The sequence below is a fragment of the Phoenix dactylifera genome, unplaced genomic scaffold (assembly GCF_009389715.1).
Source record: "Phoenix dactylifera cultivar Barhee BC4 unplaced genomic scaffold, palm_55x_up_171113_PBpolish2nd_filt_p 000214F, whole genome shotgun sequence".
In the NCBI taxonomy this organism is placed as follows: domain Eukaryota; kingdom Viridiplantae; phylum Streptophyta; class Magnoliopsida; order Arecales; family Arecaceae; genus Phoenix; species Phoenix dactylifera.
In genome coordinates, this window is record NW_024067725.1 from 707622 (window position 1) to 727434 (window position 19813).

Genomic DNA, 19813 nt, shown 5'->3' on the forward strand with positions numbered 1-19813 from the left:
GTTGAGGGTTGGGTGTGACTTGGATCCAGATTGACCTACCCATTTTCGGGCCTTTTTTTTAAAGTGGGCGGTCCGTTCTAAAATGTCCTAATTTTTTTTTGCATTCATAGCATATTAGCAGCTGCTTTTTATCTTTCCCTTTGCTCGTCTCTCCCTTAGCTAAAGATCTTATTTCTTATCATTTTCTTCTTATAAACCTTTTGAACCTTTTTGTTATTAATGCCATTTTCTTATTCCCTTCTGTATTATCAGACTCTGCGCTCTTATCTTCTTCTTGAGCATTTGACTTGAAAGAGATAGTTCTTTTTCTCTTTGATTCATCATCTTCCAAGTTTTGCTTCATGGATAATTCGTGTGTCATCAATACTCAGTAGTTCTTCTAGAAAAAGGGCATTAAGATCCTTTGCTACTTGAATGGCAGTAACTTTATGTTGCCCAAGGTGACAAGCCAAGGAGGGAGGGGGGGGGGGGGGGGGTGAATTGGTTTCTCTTAATTTTTACTATCTTACTTATGTCAATTGATGAGTTAGTGGAATTTAACAATGCACAATACAAACACACAAGAAGTATAGTGCTTCGGTGCTCTCCTAAGCACCTACGTCCACTCCCCAAGCGACCCCTTGGGAATTCACTATAATCCCGCGGATTACAGTTGGATTGTTTTCCGGGCTCACAATCCAAAAACCTTTACACTTTGGTTTTCCGGGATCACCAAAAACCTATGTTGGTTTTACGGGCTCACCAACGAACCTTTACAATTGGTTTTATGGGTTCACCAATAAACCTACACCGTTGGTTTTGCGGGCTTACCAACAAACCTTTACAAGGTGATTAATAAAAGAAGTAAGAAGATTTAAGCTCCTAGATGAGCAAATATAACAATTATAATCTACAAAGAAGAGTTTAGAGAATAATTATCGCTTAATGAGACTTATCTCTTCTTTGTCAAGGATGCTTCGCTCTTCAAGGGTGGATGGAGCTCTTAATGACTCTTGTAATCTGCTCAACTACTTTCTTTTGACTCTTAAATGAAGCACTTGGATGAAGAAGATTAGGGCACTTGTCTTTCTTGTGTACTCTTTGATATTTTTGCAAAAGAATGTTTTCTCTGATGAATAGTGCCACTTTAAATAGTTTCCTTCATCCATTGGACAAGCCCCAATGGTTAGAATTCAAAAACTAGCCGTTACTCACTGTTGGAAGGTCAAAAAGTACTTCTGCAGAACTAGCCGTTATGCTTCTGCCCGTGCTTGGGTCGACTCAACTTTTACTGGGGTCGACCCAACTTTCACTTGGGTCGACTCAACCTTTCCTTGGGTCGATCCTCTCAGAACCACAGAACCTTGTATTTCAGCCTTCCTTCACTTGGGTCGACTCAACATCTTTTTGGGTCGACTCAAGGTTCAGTTGGGTCGACTCAACTTCCACTTGGGTCGACCCTCTCAGGGTTTCCAGAGAACCTAATTTTGAATGTCATTGCCTTTGGGTCGACCCTCTCAGTGTTTGGGTCGACTCAAGTTTGGGTCGACTCAACTTCCTCTTGGGTCGACCCTCTCAGTGTTTTCAGAGAACTGTTTTCTTGAGGCTTGAGAGGCTTGAGGTTTGGGTCGACTCATCCTTTCCTTGGGTCGACCCAACTACTGTTCATCCGTGCCATTTTTGCAGAAGTGTGCCAGATGCTTTCTTGATGTGCCGGGGTCGACCCAATCAACCTTGGGGTTGACTCAATCCACACTTTGCTGCAACTCAAGGTTAGATTTATCCATATAAACAATGAAATGCATCTTTATCTTATTATACGAATTGTACTGAGAGTAACAGACTTATAAATGATGTATCGAATTAACTTGTAACATACTCTTGATTATTGTATTAATCATCAAAATACCACTATCATCATCACTTTAGCTTCCCACGTTCTTAGTAATGATTTGAGAATCTTTTTTACTAAATAACTGTTAGTGTATGATTTTCCAAAACATTTAAGACCAATGATAATACTGGTGAAACAAGTAAACATTTGCCTCACTAGACTCCATTCTATATAGTTCATAATTATGAACGAGTATATCAATTTTAGATTCTTTTAACCTGGTTAGTGCCATATTTATTATTGTTGTATTGTATTTCATTATATTTTTATAGGGACAAGTTTCGATAGAGCTGAAACTTGGAGAGGTTGATTTGTACCTTGAAATGGAGTGTGTGTAAAGCTTGTTCATGCCCAAAAAACAAGTAACTAGCTTACGAGAATTAAGGTTGTTTGGTCGGTAGTATTTGACATTGTAATCGTTTGGGAATGATTAGTGGATTAATATTTTCAAATAAAGAGCTTATGCAATGGATGTAGATGCTGAGTTTAGCAAGGAACCACTATAAATCTTTTGTAATGTTTGTAGTGTTTTGATTGTGTACCTTGTTTATTTTGCTTATTTATATTACTTATGGTTTATTTCTCTTGGTACACATCACATATACATTACTAAATTATCATTCCACTATATTTGTAATTTAAATTTTAAAAGTAATTTAAATTTTAAAAATCTCCCCCCCCCCCTCTCTTCTTGGGCTGCATAGCTGGACAACAATCAATATAGTGCCCCAAAAGTGCTAGAGTGCTAGCATTCTTAAATATTGCCAAATATAAATAAAATGTCTAACATAAATGACTTTATGGACATTTACAAATGCAAACATAATTCACGACTTTCAAAAAATGCCGAAAAAGATGCATGAAAAATACCCTCAAAAGTATAAATCCTCCACATTTTCTAGCTGCTGCGCAAAATATTCTAATCTCTCGCATTTATAAATGCCACAAAACATAGGTAATATTTAAGAAAACACAACCATGATTTTGCCAATACTTAGAAATGCCGGCACAAGTAAACATTAAATGTCCCCAATGTGCTAAATCCCCTGCATTTTAGAAATGCTAGGGAGGCCGTTGGCATAATCCCTTACAATTGATTAGCCAACATATTTCCAGCATTCTTGTAAAATATCAGTCATTTAATGTGCGGAATTTTTTTATGCTCCTCATTATTTTTCACGTGCAGGGAATTCCCAATTTTGTTGTAGCGTATGTTTAAAACCATGTTTCAACAAAAATTAATAAAAGTAATAATTGCAGAAAATTATTCTGTAGCTGATTGAACTCCGACTACAGATCGGAACTCAACTTGAACTGAACAAGAAAAAAACAAAGCCAAATCTGAACTGAATTTCCTTATGGTGTTGGATTCAGATTTTACTTGGACCAACCCAAATCCAATCAGCATAATTCCTCAATTACACACATAAATCTATTCTGCATCCGTTGATGTTTACTGAATGAAAGGCCATCTTTCATTTTTTTTATGCTTCTCTTATTTTCAATAAAAATGATGCTATTTGATTACTGCTTAATATTATAACTTGATGAGGTGTATATTGGCTGAACAACGTTGATTGGTTGACTGATAAAATGTTATGACACTAGGGCCTGACATGGTGGACTTTAAAGCATAGCCGTTAAACCCGGACCAGATTGGCAGTTGGATCCAAAAACTGGACCCCTAGGCAGTCCAGTTTTTTGGACCGGTCAAAAGCCAACCCAATTAACTAGGTGAACCGAGGTTTTTTAAAGCCTAATAAAAGTGCTTTAATTAATTCAAACTACTGAAGTCTGAATATATAGTCTCCCAACCAAAGCAACAATTCTTCTCATTGATCTGCTAAGATGCTTTATTATACTTATTCAAACTAATAACTAAAGCTATTTTAAATAGCCGTTCCATAATGAATCATTTCCATAGAAACATAAATGTGTAATAATTTTAAGTTTTGATATTACTTTACTATTTATAATATTAAAATATCAATAATTTCCACATATTTACCTACATCATGCATAATATTTTCTACAATTTTTAGGAAAATTAAATAATTTTTAAAATCATGTTTCTAATATCAGATTTTTAATGCATTGCCGTTTGTATAAACTTCAAAGAGGATTCGAGGATAATAATGGCCTCACCAGAGTCCAATTTCTCAAAATTAGAATCTAAGAGAGAGAGAGAGAGAAAAAAAAAACAAAGCACCCAGGACTGGACTATCAAAGTGTGCTTTAAAGCCCTATTTTTGAAATTAGACTTTAATGTAATGCTATTGGATGGTTTTGTAGCTCAAATGGATCCAAACAGGCTGCAATATGACATGAATAAAAGATACAAGACATACCACTTTGTGAAACTGGAGCGCACTCCACTAAAATCAGCTTTAAAGCAAAAGCTGAAAATATTGTGCAACAAGCTGGCAATTCCCGTTGCAAGTTTTTAAGATTATTAGGACAAGTTTTTGTAAATAAAATTGACAAGGGTAACTTTGAAAAAATGACCAACCTACAAACATAAATTTTAGCATATAATTAATATTTGTATCCATATTTATATCCACCAATTATTAAAGACAAGCAAGGATATAGAATATTAACATCAATCTGTTTTCAGCCCTAATTCAACATCATCAGGTAAGTACATAAATAACAAGCAGGTGCAGGAAAAATTATAATGTATTTGCACACATTCTGGATGCTATTTCGCTCTTTTCTCCTACTCCTGGGGAAGAACACCTGTCAAATAGTTTAGGGGTCAAGAAGCTGAACTGAGCACAGGTGCAGCTGACAAGAATATTTCCAACAATAAGATAAAGAGAAAATATCAGAATTTGTGATTTGTATTTGTTAAGTTCCTATAACTAGCAGCTTCAACAACGAGCAGGTTTTCATGCGCGGTGAGCCCTCCACAAGATATTTCACACAACACTGGTCACTGCCCCAATTATCCACTGGTTGCCGTTCACGCTTCCAATTTTTCAAGCTCCTCATCTCTTTCCGGCTCAGAAAAGGAATGGGCTACAGATACGTCATTTTAACAGGACAAGAACAATAAAATTCTGCAGCTGCACCTGAGAAGAAAATTCTGAAGGGACTATAGCAGCATCACAATGATTACTTTCCACTCCGATGGCTTAAATACAAAATTAAGACCCAGAAGCAGGATTCATCTCATGCTAGAACCCATGTCACCTGCACATCATACCTATAAAACATCATTACAAGCCAAGTCTCAGCTACATAATAAAACATACACAACACATACCTGCTCAACCTTTTTGTGGAATATGATGTAAACCTCTCTACGGAGGCTCTCCAAGTCCCTCGCATATTCTGTGTGTTCCTCCAGCGATATCAACTTACCCAGATGCTCCCTCATTCTCTCCAAGACTTCATCTAGACTGCAGAAATCTTTGAAATCTAAAGCCTTGGTGGAGCTAAGCTGGAGTAGACTCCTAATAGCCATCAAAGCCTGCATGAAACACATATCAGAGTACATGAGACAGTCTTTAGAGACTTTAAGTCATAATCCATGAACTTTATATTTTGATGGCTATTATAGTTAAGATTAAATCCTCAGATCCTGAAAATGCAGGTAATTAGGGAAAAAAACACATGCTTCACAGAAGAAAATAACAAATAACATGAGGGAAGCTTATAGCGATTTCATGAAGACAATCACAATCCAAAAACCACCATAGGTAACTTGATTATACAAAAAACAATTATTACACTAATCCCTTAAGGTTTACTAGTCTACAAACTGCACAAAGTCATTCCATAAATACCACCCAAATCTTCTTAAAAGGAAACTGAGAATTATTACCAAGTATTTCAACCTCTTGCTTTATCACTTAATGAGAAACCTCAAGAGTAAATAATTATTCAAAACTGGACTAACGGTCAAGCAGATATTAAACTATTGAGTATATGCAATGAAATCTCAATCTAATATAAACTTGTAAAGATAATTAAAATGTTGGCATCTGGTTTGTTGGGCATTTCTTGATCTGGTCTCATCAGCTACTGTCTTTTGAGAAGGAACTTCTCTCTTTAACCAGGAATTTCCCAGTTGTTGACAAAAACGGGCTTTGACTTCTCAGATAGACTTATCTTTATACTAAAATAATCTACAAGTTAGTGTTAAAAAGACAGCTCATTTTACAGATAAATCTACTGAGTGGCCAGAACAATAGTCAACAATGTGTACACAATTACCAGAGAAGACCATAATCTATATAGTTAAAATCATTTTTAAAATCCTTCCCCTGCAGTTCCAGAAGGAATATTAGTTTTAACTTTACAACCCCACTGTTCAGAAAAAGAAATTAGACACCCCAGATTACTATTTCTTCCCATAACTAACAGTTACATTTTTGTAAGTTGTTTAAATTCCTTTTTACGCCTCCCCTTCACCATCTCGTATTATTCTCTCTCATGAAACTAATAGCCCATATTCGCGTGCATCAATCTCAGTTTCCATTATATGCATATTATGTTCCAATTTAATAGTCATCACGAAAAGGCCAGAGACATACCTTCTCCTGAAGATCAAGGTCAGGTGCAGATGTCAAATCAACAACAGCCTTTAAGAAGAGGCGATCACTAAGGAAAGAAAGTTCAGCATTGTCTGCATTCCCTAACTGATAGTCTGCTAAATCTGTGGCTAAGAAAACAGCCTTCTTCTGAAGGCGAATATCCATGCTAGAGTTGGTCATTATATCCTGCAAAATAGACTTATTACTCAAGATCCCCACACCTGAAATTTATAACCAAAATTAGTCATGCAATTATTTACCTGAAGCATTATATTTCCATCCTCTGCATAAAACAATTTTTGACCAACTTCATTATTTCTGATCAAAGCTGAAATGGCATATAATGCCTTTACGGCTTCTTCTGTAAAACTGGAGTTCACCATCTTCATCAATTTTGTCAGCACTCCATATGCGAGGATCTAATACAACATAAAATAATGATTCAAGAGAAGCGGTAACGAGCCAACAAGCACAGAGACAGCAATGGTTTAAGTAACAAAAAAAATGGCCAGAGAAAGAAATCGATAATATCAAATATACAAGTTAGTGGAAGAAATTACTCCAGCATTGAAACACCACACATTATATATGTAACTATATAAATTGGCAGGAGAATCATTCATAGCACAGATCTAAAGAACAAACTCTGAACCATTCAATGCTACCAACTTGTATGGTAACAATATTCTCCAAATTATTGAAAAGAATGATAGCTCAAATCACTGTCACTACAAGCAATGAGTTGGAATCTCCTTGGATTCATGTATTGAGGTATATCAAAATCATAAATACATAGTGCACTAGAAAATTAAACTTCTTTGGCGCAAGCTGTCACACTGAGGAATCTGTCCTCCAGAAAAAGTATTGTAAATCCAAATGAGCTCAAAACTTTTTTGCCCCAACTCAAAAGAAATCCTTTCCACGAAACTGTATCGAACCACTACATCTATCCCTCAAGATAGCATTTAAGCTAAGAATGCCCAAATCAGACAACTTTGACCCCCTATTATACTTCACTTTTTCATGAATCCCTTCCTTTTGCTTCTTTTGTACCCCATGAACTACAAACAAATTCATAGTATTACCTCTACTAGCACTAGCATGCCCAAATTATAGATTCCCTTTTAACAATGCAAACTTAGATATGTAGCACCCCTATCTTCATAAGAACCACTTGGAGATAAAACTTCTTAGCACCAATTCTGAAGACTTATTCCTCTGAGTTTGAAATCATAGCTTTCTTCATTCAGGTACTGAATATATCCCAGCAAAACATGTCAGAAGTCGATTATTTCCACTAGTATTCTTTGTACCACATCTTGTCATGAAACTTCTATGAGTAACTTTGGGACAAGAAGGCCACCCTTCGACATATACATGTTTTTTGAAACCGCAAAATGTGTAACTAAAGAAGCCCCACTTTTAAATTGGAAGATACAGAGCACATTATTAATCAAAGATGTGTCAAGCAATGGGAGAGTGATCAGAAGCTGGCCTCGCCAATGCCTGATTCAGTGCAGCATATCTAGCATCTCAATGTGAAACCGGCCTAGAATTATCATGTTTGTTCTCACGCCCATAGAATTTATTATGTTAATCCAGGTTTGACAACAACATAAGAAATATGGAAGATGGGACAGTATTCAGACAAGAAATTTTTGTTGGGTATTTATGAAAGTAAATGTTTTAAGTTATTTCATTAAAGAAAAGAACATGGTATATAGTTGATAATAAAGAACAAAAATTGGGATTGTAAAATTATAACTTCATACAAGTAGTGAAAGAAACAAGAAATATGTTTGTACAGGCATATAAATGCCCACAAGGGAATACATGGGAATGGGGATACAAGTCATCAGTTCGTTAGACTTTAACAGAAAACCAACAGTAAATCAATGCCAAATCGTAAACAAGAAATTGACCAAAATTAAAGTCAACAACAAATAGAAAATGCATAAACATAGAGAAAGTGCAGTTAATTGCCTGATTTTGAACAAGTGCATTATTCTGACTAGCTTTCCCTAGAATCCAGGCAGAAGTGGTCCGTATTTCTGGATCAGAGTGATGGAGTTCTCGAATCACTGCAACAAGGCCACCGAGTTTGTCGAGATCTGGTAAGCATATAGTAAAGTACCTCAGTTAGCCACAATTGAGAATAGAACAGCAGATTATGCAGAATTGCACATAAACAAGTTCCAAAAAACACACAGTTCAGGAGTTCTCTACCCACTAGGAGGCCATTGCCATTCTTCAAAATCAGCAATATCCAACAGATCACTTACTTTCTTTATATGACATAGTGTTTATACAGAGATAGACAAGTGGGACATAATTTTATTTTATGGTGGCAAACACAATTGAGAAAATGGGTCTGTACTGATACTGGAGTCCAAGAAAACTTGTGGTGAGGGCTATAACTAAACTGAAGCGACTTATTAGCAACTCCAACTGCTTTCAAATGTCCAGGAAACACGAACCCTTACATTTGCATGCTTCTGTGTACATGCACACAAGCGCAAATAAATCTGTCCAGGAGCCATCACAGCCTTTGAATCTAGTTGACTTGATCTTGACCTCACAAATGCCCTCCCAACTGCATCAGTCCTATAAATACTATACCAGTTTACTAGGAATTCTAAGTGTGACCTTAAACACTTAATTGAAAAACTCGTGCAGAGGAACTAGGGCTGCAACTGGATTGGATTGACCAACGTTAGATCTGGAAATGATCCAGAAATAATCAGTCAAATTCGAGTTAAAGTTGCTTGGGTTGGGCTTGTATTGGCAAATATGATCAAACTATAGATCGTATTTGGATCACTAAGTTCCTATCCAAACCAGAAACAATCAAAACTGATCCAAAACTAGTAGGTATAAGTTTCACAACCCTCCTTGAATATAAAAAATTAATTTTCTTTAAATAGTAAAATTAATGTAGTGAGTTAAAAATCTATGTAATTATTATAATTTATATGTGGTTATCAATCAAAGTTTATGTAGAAAAGATTGAGAAGGTCTATTTTTGGCATAATATGTTCACGATATTAATAGGTAATCAAGTTATTCATGATTATCAAGGTTTGTGGTTGTATTACATTTGCCTGATGTGACCAGAAAAACTAAATTAATTGATAAACAAAGTAAACCTAATCTGATCCAGCCCAAATAAGAATGGATTATGCTTTTTTTTGACCTAATTCAGCTATGGATTGGATTTAGTGTGCCATTTCCTGATCCAACCGAATCCAGTAGCTGTCAAGTTTCTAATGCATCTTAGACCTAAACGCAGTGCTACACGATATTTTTTCCTGAAGCAATACACTCTCCAAGACTTCCATAAGTGGCATCAGCAGAAGAAACAAATTTCATGGCAGAAGAAACAAATTTTAAGATACATACATTTTGTCAAAGTTCAAATGTAAGTTTACCATTTGCATTATCGATCGGCTCAACAAGAATCAACAGCTCATTCAATGCACACTGCCGATCTTCTAAAGAAATAGAAGAATTATTCAAATCACTAATTGCTGTTTGCATCAACTCTGCATCTGACGGCATCTGTAATCTCTCCATCAATTCCTGCATTACCATAGGATGATAAGGGATGAACATATCAAGTAGCACTATGCTATAATCGAAAATTGTAGAACCAATACATAAAAGTAAACAGAAACCCGGTACATAACCAAGAAACTGCACAACTCTTTCATCAAAGCTCTATATTTGTGCATATGTGAGTATAAGTACATTGCTACTGGTGATGGAAACTTTCTACCAAGATAATCCTCAAATGATGGAGGATTGTGCTTCAATTTGCATCTATAGTTTGTAATTTGTCTCAAAGTTGAAACTAGTTCTCCAGGTATCCATACATATATCGATAGATACATAGATAAAAAGATAAGAACATACACATATATAGAGCGAGGGAAGGGAGAGAGCACTACTCTCAAGACTAGTTGGATTTTCATCTATTTAGTGCTCGGTTGATGTGACACCCAAAGAATATGATTTTTGGTTTTTAGGCAATTTGGACATTGTAGATCATGCTGCGTACCGTGGATTTGCATTATAAATGGGCCATAATTGATTTATCTATGCATGTATGTATTCAATTGGACTCTGTCACTTGGAATTTGTCTCAACAGTGAAACCAGTTCTCTTCCTTCTTCATCTAGATACTCTCTAAATTCTGGAGAACCCTAAAAGACTGTTCGCTATTCGCACCATTTTAAATTGTTTCAATCTCTCTACCCACAACTAGCCAGCCTGAAGCTAGGCCCTTCTCTTGCCAAAAGCTACTTACAAAGAATTTGACACCAATTCAAAGGCTTAATATTAGGTTCTGAACTCATTATAGATCATTCTCAGAATTTTAAGCTTCACATCCTGATCCATAAGGATAAGGGTGACCTCATATAGCACAATTGTTGGGTATCAACCGTAAGAGCATTATGAATGACACCCTAATCCGAGAAGGGTATGAACAGATGAAGGTGTATGTACAAAAGTAAAAAAACAAGATACACCAAAATGGTACCGAGATCCATACCGGTCGGCGGGCAAATCAGTATGGTACCGGTTCAGTACAATACTAACACGATATGCTTGGGAGTGCCGGGCATGCAGTCGGGTATGCTTGGGAGTGTCGGGCATGCAGTTTCGAACCGACACACCCAATTTTTTCTTTTTTTTAAGTTTTTCAAGTTTGATTAATTGGTGATCAAGTTTTCCAACTTTTTCAATAATTTTAAGTATAATTTGATAATTTTTTTAATATTTTTTAATGTCTCTATAATCCCGGTTTAACTTAAATGATGAATCCCGTTGTTTTAAAATTATACAAAATATAAATTGATTAGTGAGATGTTGCATGCTACAAGAAGCAACACGAAATATCCTAAAATCAACTAGTGAAGTAGAAAATATAGAATAATATAATCAATTAGATATATTTAAAGTAAAATATACATATCAATATCTAAAATTTTGTCGAGTGGCCATATCTCTCGTAGATATTAGGATAATGAATATAGTTAGGAGGTACATTAGCCCACCACTCTAAACAAGCGGCAGTATAGTCTTGTATGTTCATCCCATAAGGAATGCGCTCTGGATTGATAAGCACTCTCGGATTTCTCACTGAAGCTCTGGCTCTAAGAGGTGTCTCTGCACGACTTTTTGAAAACAACCATTCGCTGTACTATTCAAATTGCCCTATTTTTTCTAGTAAGGGGAAGGGCAGACCGCTCAAATTACACTACTTCGCTGGAAGAACGGTTTGGTATAATCGACCCAGGAAGGCTTCTTCAGTCAGGTGGGGCAGATCGATTGTGGAGGGGCCCATCTGAATATGCCGATAGCAAAATCTGACCCATAGGATGCTCCGAGCTATATAGGGTAGTAGCCTCCAGGTTGCATATCCGTATGGATCACAGGCTGCCTATAGCTGCGAATAATAAAATCCAATATATGACTTGAAATCTAATATGGCTATAAATTCGACTCCACATGCGAGGTCATCTGCAGTTGCATCGTGTCCTCCTCCTATATGCAATTGTATCCTCGCAAGCTCAACCAAATCATCCACCATAGTCCCTATCCTGTGTAGAATGAGTAAACTAGGACTCACTAGTGAATCAAAGACCACTTTATGGTTGTGTCTCACAAAAGGGTGGTCTCAGGTCCTCCACTCCCTTCCTGGTCAGCAGGACCATGACCACTAGAACTATCATTGCTGCTGCCCTAGTCTTTGAATCTGAGTAAACTGACTCCTCCTTCACACTTTCCATGGGGGCCTATAGGTCCCTTTTTTTTTGAGTGCTGAGCAATTGCATACTTACCCTTCGTGCACCTCCTACCTATTTACCTTTTGTGCCCCTTTCTACTTGCTTACTCTTCATATATCTCTCTCTTTAGCTATATTGGAAGGATAGATGTCGCTCTCTTGACTGAATCGATCAAGTAGCATAGTAGCTTCGCCTAAGCATCTTTCGATCATATCTCTGAAAGGATGTCTCGAACAAGAAGTTATGTGATGACCGGCTCTCAATAACCCCTGTGGATGTAACTAATCAGCTGAAAGAATACATGAAATATTGCAATCTATCTATTGCCCTACATTGATCCTAGTCTTGCTGGCAATAAAACTGGCTGATCGTGGAGGCGATCCTTGCTCATCAAGCTCCGACTCCTGCTCCGAGCCCGCAAGCCATCTGATCATAGGATCATCCTCATTGTCAACGAAAGCACTATGAATCCAAAAATATATTTTAAAGTTTTAAAAATTATATATAATCTGAAAATTAAAAATTTTTATGTCACTGTGTAGATTGTCCATAGATTTACAACATATCATAAAATCGAGCCAAAATCAAAATTTTGGCATGTTCTTTTCTTATTTTGCAAATTTCAAGCTATTTTTTAGAGAAAAAAAAAGGAATGAGATAGGAGAAAGGAAGCACACCTTATTTAGGATTGAATTCTCTTTCAATCATACTGAATCAGTGTAATTTTTGCCATGAGGAAGGATGAACCATCCGAACGTTAGGAAAGCCTGAGAAACTTCTCGAGCCTTTACAATGGTTCTTTGTAACAAAAGAAGAAGAGGGAGAGGGGGGGTCGGTTCGGAATTGGCCTGACTCAGTACGAACTGAATGGTTCGCACCAGTTCTGCACAAAATCGGCTAGTTCGGACCAGTTTCAGCCGGTTCGCAACTGGTTTCGGCCCGTTCTAGCTGGTTTTGACTGGTTCGAGACAGATCTCGAATATAAGAGGCAAACCGACCCAGTCCTCCACCAGGTCGGCTCGATTTGGTAGACCTTAGTAAAAAGTATTCATGCACCTATGTGCACGTGTTGTCGTATGTTGACCGTATGCACCAATGGAAGTAGTACAAGAACAAATCTAGTCATAAAATTTTCTATACACTATGGTAGGAATAATGCACCTAAATTTTTACAGGGATGTGTTGTGTGCCAAACATGAGAAGGGCATACATCCCTATGAATTTTATTTTCCATGTTTTTTTAAGTGCCCGTAGAATAATGCCATGTCCAAGATGCATATATGGATGCCCGAATTTGGGCACTTAAGCATTATTATCAGCAATCATGTTAATCATATCACACTTGCAGCTTAATTCACAAAGTTCACAGAAATGCACCTAATCATGTTTCCTGCGGCTTCAGGTGATACCATAGAGACAATTATTAAAATGCTACCTGGTAGTGTAATGCAATTGGCTACAACATACCATAAGAGTGGTGCACTAACACTAGTGAAAAAAATGAAAAGATCGCTCTTGTAATGATTAGGTGAATACAACGTACCATAATATTGGTACACTAACACTAGTGAAAGATTCCTTACTACTGAAAGCAGATCCAACCGGTGCATTTCAAACATGAATTGCCTAATGCATGCTTCAAACAAACTCATAAGAAACAGTTAGATATTTCAACAATACAACCTAAGCACTTGGCGTGGGTGCCAAGTATCCAGGTGACACTATAATCTCTAGAAACCCTGCAAGAGGGAAGCATTGCACAACACAAATTATTAAAATAAAAATATTAATTAATATGATAAGATATACTGACCACTATGTGACTTTACTAGTCAATGGAACTTTTAATGAAGAAAACTACATTCATGTATATGTGACAATTCACTAGTAGAATCTGGACAATTTCCACTAGTATTGTTCAGTAATAACATACTTCAAGTGGATGATATTGCAACAAGGTGGTTTCGAACTGTCACTCCAAAATAAGTGTCAAGTGCTGACATTTCTGGATGATATAAGCAAGATGGTTTCTTTTTTGTAGTATCAAAAAATGTTGTGCTATATCATGCCAAGTGTTCGCACTTTGGAATTACAAAAAATGGAGTATCCAAGCAACATAGCTTGAAGCACCCTTGGAGAAATAACTGGTTAGTAAACAAAAAATCAGTTATATCACTGAAAGCAAAAGTCATACAATTAATAAACAGAAAATCAGACCACATTTGCATAATGTTTTAAAACACTGCCAAGAGATATTTCAATCAAGTAGTTATAAAGCTTCATTTTAAAATATCATACCTGCAGGTCAACGCAAGTCACCTTAACCTAGGGACAACAAGAAATTTCTTCACTAAAGTTCTATAAATTAAAGAAAAAAGAATACAAGATCTAAAAGGGGGCCTAGTGCACAAGGCTCTCACCACTAAGAGGTCTAGGGAGGGTTAGATTTACGCATCCTTATCCCCCTACAGGGATTGTTTCCGTGTATCAAACCCATAACACCTAAGTCACAGTGGAGCAACCTTAGCTTTGTGCCAAAAGGAAGAATACAAAAAACGTGAGACACAATGTTTCCTTCATCCATTTAAACTAAAGACATATCCTCCTTACAGTTTCACTCCTTTCACCTGATATGCATGTTAATTCATTTTTTCAAACATGTAACTAATAAACTGACAAGGTTAAGCCATGCAAAGCAAATCTTGTGGTTCCTTTTGGGCCCAACACACATTACCTTCATGGTCCAAGCATTGCCTAGTTTGAGTATCTAGTAGGCTGAACCTAATCAAAGCTTGAATGATTTTCCTCTAGGTTAAATCAATTCAGCCCCTACTGTCAGCCTTGAGATCACCTAAATGCATATTTGCTCATACATAATGTCTCCAAATCATTCGTGACTTTAGAATCTAAGAACAAAAGATGATTATCTTTTTGGTAGATAATTAGAGAGAATTATTGATAACAATAATTGGCCAAAAAACAAGACCCTATAAAACCATCAAACATGCACAGCCCAAGAACCACCTAAAAGGGTCCATGCTAGTGGTCATTCACAGAAAGCCCAAACATGGGTTTCCATGTCGCTTACCAAAACGATAAACAAGTAGAAACCACTTTATCAAGTTAAGAAGATAGCATACTTTAGAAGGCTGCAGATGCATATATCCCCTAGAATTTCTGTTCCTTGCCTGATGTTTATGTTCTGGCAAAAGATAGGTTGTGACACTCAGCTTTTAAACTTCTGATATCAGTCAAACGTACATGAAAACATGTGGGAAAGTACGTACTTAAGCTCTGACAAAAATGAACACAGTTCCACACTTTGCAAAAGCAGATTGTTTCACAAATTTTAGATTCTTTTATGAGCAGTTTGGTATTCACTATTCAGTATATGATAACACCTGGGTGAGATGGATTAGGTTTTAATAAAAAATAATACAGTTTTACACCCTTTGTAAAAACACTTTGTCATCTAACTAGAAACACATATGGCTTTTCTTCATGCCTTATAAAAAATGTTTAAAACTTACCAATGATTTGGGAAGATGTCGAAAGCCAATGTAATTAACCTCTTATAAAGTCCACATAAAAACTTTATTATAATTTATATTTGCAATATCTTATACAGTATGAGCAACCTTCCTATTCTAATTTAACAGAGAAGTTGCCAATTTTTCTCTTCTCACCTTTTTCTAATTTTATTTTAGTTCATTTCTCAATTTCCTTGCTCCTAATTTTCCATGAACTTCGCCCAAAATCAAATGTTTTGGTATAGTATCCTGATCAAAGCATGCTTTACAAAAAGTTTCTTTTCCCTTCAGGATGTTTTCTTCATTTAACAATCTACATGGGGGATCAACACCACTTTCTAATGAAGATGGAGACTGCAGTGTGCATAACCATGCAGATTGAAAAGAACACCAATAAATGGGATATTGACTACTTTTATAACCGAAATGGGATAAGGAAAAACCATGCAACCATGTGACTGCAGTTTGGATGCATGTTCATTTGCTTTTTTCTCTTTTTTTTTTCCATTGTCCCCTCTTTTTAGCTGTTTCAAAGTTGACCTCAGAAATAGTTGAGTTACCATGTTCTCTAACCATCTAATGAAAGTGTATCTATTTCAAGAATCAAGTTGATTAGATTGATTGCACATATCACTTGCGAAGTGAAGTATAATAGTCATAACTAATTAGCTTTATAATCATATAAGATGCTTGATAATATAAACCATCTCTAAGATAATCAGGTGACTGTGAATAAGACATTCAGTCACAGAAAACCTTATTTTACCAATATCATTACTTCGTATAATAGTCTTGAGTAATTAAACTTTGGCTAAAGATACTCATCATTAGATAGAGTTTTTAATAGGTAGTTAATGACTAAAGATAGTCACCGTGAGATCACCTAATAAAGTCCTTGAGAGAACATTTCTAACCTATCACAGAAAATTTGTGTACATAGAAGAGAGAGTCAAATGTTATTTTACTTTTCTATCTGCCAACCTTTTTTCTCCTTTTTTAAAGGGGCATTATTTACTTTTGCTGAGAGAGTATAAATTTATCATCAGCAAAGAGTGGGAAGGAAAAGGCCAGAATGAAAATGAAATGCCACATTATTGTAAAGAATAATGTATGACCAGATTCTCACCTTGATTTCTAATTGTCTCTTTCTCAGCTCCTCTGCAGATAATTTTTGAATATCATTTGCTTTTTCCTTCAATTTTACTGGATCAGAATGACCTGGCTCATCAAAGAATGGTCAGAAGGAAGGAAAAACAAGAATATAACATGTGTTCTAGTTGAGGTATTAAAATTCAAGAGTGCTTGAAAACTGGTGTGTGTGTAAATGTATCTAACAGCACTTTCAGGTGTTCATGTTCTACATGACGGATAAATTGCCCAAAAGGGTCTTCAAATTTTTATTTATGATCTTTTCACAGGGATTGCTCAATAATCTGGTTAACACACATTGAGTTCCTGTTATCCCAACAAGTATCCAGTATGGATATCATGACCAAGAAGAAAAACATACCTAGGCATGCAAGATCATATTAATTGATTGCCAAAGCTTCATATGGGCCTCACTGAACACCAAAGCAACAACCTTTGTATGTTGAAACTCTAAATAGACACACTATATCATATTATATGGAAGCAAACTAACACCACGTGGTTTCAAATGAAATTTGGGGAGTCTCACAAATCAACATCATTGCTAGTTTCTATGAGGAAATTAATAGAATTTTCAACAAAAATAAAAATGGTGGTTACAAGATATGAGATAAAGACACACCAGATGTCGATTTGTCATCAATTTGTTAGGGAAGATAAATAAAAATATATGTTTTACTGTTCACCAATTCTTTCCTAAGGTATTAAGGCAACCAACTATTTTGTCCATCGTTACCAAGGACGGGAATCAAGTGATAATTTGCGAAATAGACTTCTGGTTGCAAGCCAGGCATATAAAGTTTTTAAAATTTAATTGAGCATAGTTTCATGCCATTATCCTCAATCAATCAGATAAAGCTCACCATCAAGTAAGGATGCAAATAACAATATACAAGAATAACTTAATAGAATCAGGAATGTTAAAAAGTAATTTATTCAAGAATTGAAAATTAGTGAATAACTTAGTGAAATCAGGAAATGAATCAGGAAACTTAGTGAAATATGCAAATCAGAAAATGAATCCATCAAATATTTCTAGTCTTAACTTAGTGAATAATTTTTTGTACTCTACAAAAACTATGCAATTTGGGTGACAAAGGACCAGAAGAAGATCTGACATCATTGGAGTCCAGAGAAAACAAAAGGGAAGGCAACTTTCACGCAAAACCAGTCATGGAATGGCATGAGTCTCAGACAAGGTTTTTGAAGAACCTCCCACTTTGTAATATGATTAAATAGAGCTGATGAAATCATGTCAGTTCAGCGGGACGACAGGGCAATGTTGGTGCAAGTATGAAGTCAAGCTATAACCTAGATCATTTCAGATATGCAGCTCCATTTTATTGTCATCTCTCTCTCTCTCTCTCTCTCTCTCTCTCTCTCTCTCTCTCTATATATATATATATATATATATATGTATATGTATATGTATACACACACACACATACATATATACATATATATATATATATACATATACATACATACATATATATATATATATATATATATATATATACACACATACATATATATATATGTATGTATGTATATATATATATATATGAACGAGGCAAAAGATTGCCCACTTGCGAACAAACCAACTCAGGCTCACTGTGCCATACTCCCAATAGCACTTAACCAATTGTCTGCATAAACAACTTCAAGCAAACAGAACACATAATGGACAGACTACGGAGAACTACTATGCAAGAAATCCCTACTAGCACCCGAGTAGAATATTGAGATGAAAATAATTTCAAATTTGACGAACTAGAGGTCACTAACAATTAGGGAAAGACAGTTTCGCTCTTGAGAAGAGCAAATATGCAAATTAATTCCGTTCATAGCAATAAAATTGAGGGAGGAGATGCGTTTTACCGATGGCCCACTGCAACATGCCGTCGAGAGAGGAGAATCCCCCGGCGAACTCATCGTTCTCGCTCTCCACCGCGGAGGGGTCGTGGGAGTCCACCACGGTGAGCAGATCGCTCTCGTCCTTGCCGGTGGCCCAGAAGAGGGCTCCCAGGGATGACGACTTGTTCTCTCGCTCCTCCGAAGACGCCGCCAGCGACGGCGAAAGGAGGAGAAGCAGCACCAGCGATAGAGCGGGGGAGTGGGCGCTGGCCATCGCGACAGAGAGAGATTGGAACGTAGGAACGGGGGAGAGAGAGGAGAGGAGGAGATGGACTCGAGAGTTACGGAAGAAGAAAGGGTGAAGGAAGTTGTCGAGATCGAGCGGGGTTAATTTTTAAGACCAGAACCGACCTAATTTGTTCAGATTTTGGATTCAGGGCTATTTATAAAGAAGCGTGGCGGTTCAGTCCGATTCAGGTTGGATTTGCTGTTCCGTCGCCTGCTATTGGCTGCTGGAGCACGGAATGACATCACCTGCGGTGACATGTCAAGGTAATGCTTTCCTTCGACATGGCACACCTGTGCACTACTACTTTATATATAGAATAATTTATTATTTTATTTTATTTTACTTTTGCTATAAAAAAAAAGAAAGATGGGGTAACGAGAATCTCATCCGTGTAGCAACCTCCACTAAGCTCCCTCTCCATTGGAGAATGTTTGATATGGGCAAATAAGTTTTGCTCATTTCAATATGTGAAAAGCTCTATGTATGAGTACGTCACACCAGTACTATCTAAGCAACCGGCAGATCAGATAAAGATTTCATTGTACAAACCAGGCGGAGAGCATCCGGTCCCTACATTTAATCGACGCCGCGTGTTTCGAATCTGAGCTACTTTGGTGGAACCAAAGCTTCGTTTTCACCGTACTACTATCTCAATATTTTTATTTTATTTTTTGCTAAGACCGCCTGTGCTACTTCAGCTTATAGCCGCAGCACGTTTTAGGTTTTTTAATCTTTCAACAGTAACATAAGTCTCTTCCCTAGAGTTCTCCCAATAAAAGAAAGTT

At 36.6% G+C, this 19813-nt stretch overlaps 1 protein-coding gene across 2 annotated transcripts; it reads right to left on the bottom strand.

Moving 5' to 3' along the window:
* Window positions 1-4382: 4382 nt before the first annotated feature.
* LOC103715360 (hsp70 nucleotide exchange factor FES1) lies at window positions 4383-19167 on the bottom strand. Of its 2 annotated transcripts, none has more exons than XM_008802960.3 (8): window positions 18764-19167; window positions 16860-16951; window positions 9843-9993; window positions 8398-8525; window positions 6675-6833; window positions 6415-6600; window positions 5142-5348; window positions 4383-5081 (listed from the first exon to the last, which is right to left on the bottom strand). In XM_008802960.3, exons 1-8 carry the CDS (start codon window positions 19011-19013, stop codon window positions 5076-5078), a joined length of 1179 nt encoding a protein of 392 aa, XP_008801182.2. In that variant the 5' UTR covers window positions 19014-19167; the 3' UTR covers window positions 4383-5075. The 2 variants fall into 2 exon arrangements, with proteins under 2 accessions (XP_008801182.2, XP_008801181.2); XM_008802959.3 differs by having other exon boundaries at window positions 4459-5068; window positions 18764-19166.
* Between the last annotated feature and the right edge of the window lie 646 nt (window positions 19168-19813).

Coding starts and splice junctions, on each gene's coding strand:
- LOC103715360 (XM_008802959.3), bottom strand. CDS start 19,013: ATGGCCAGCGCCCACTCCCCCGCTCTATCGCTGGTGCTGCTTCTCCTC. Junction 9,994..16,859: donor AGAGACAATTAGAAATCAAG/GTGAGAATCTGG, acceptor ATGGTAATGCAG/GAATTGATGGAGAGATTACA. Junction 8,526..9,842: donor GCCGATCGATAATGCAAATG/GTAAACTTACAT, acceptor TATGCTTACCAG/ATCTCGACAAACTCGGTGGC.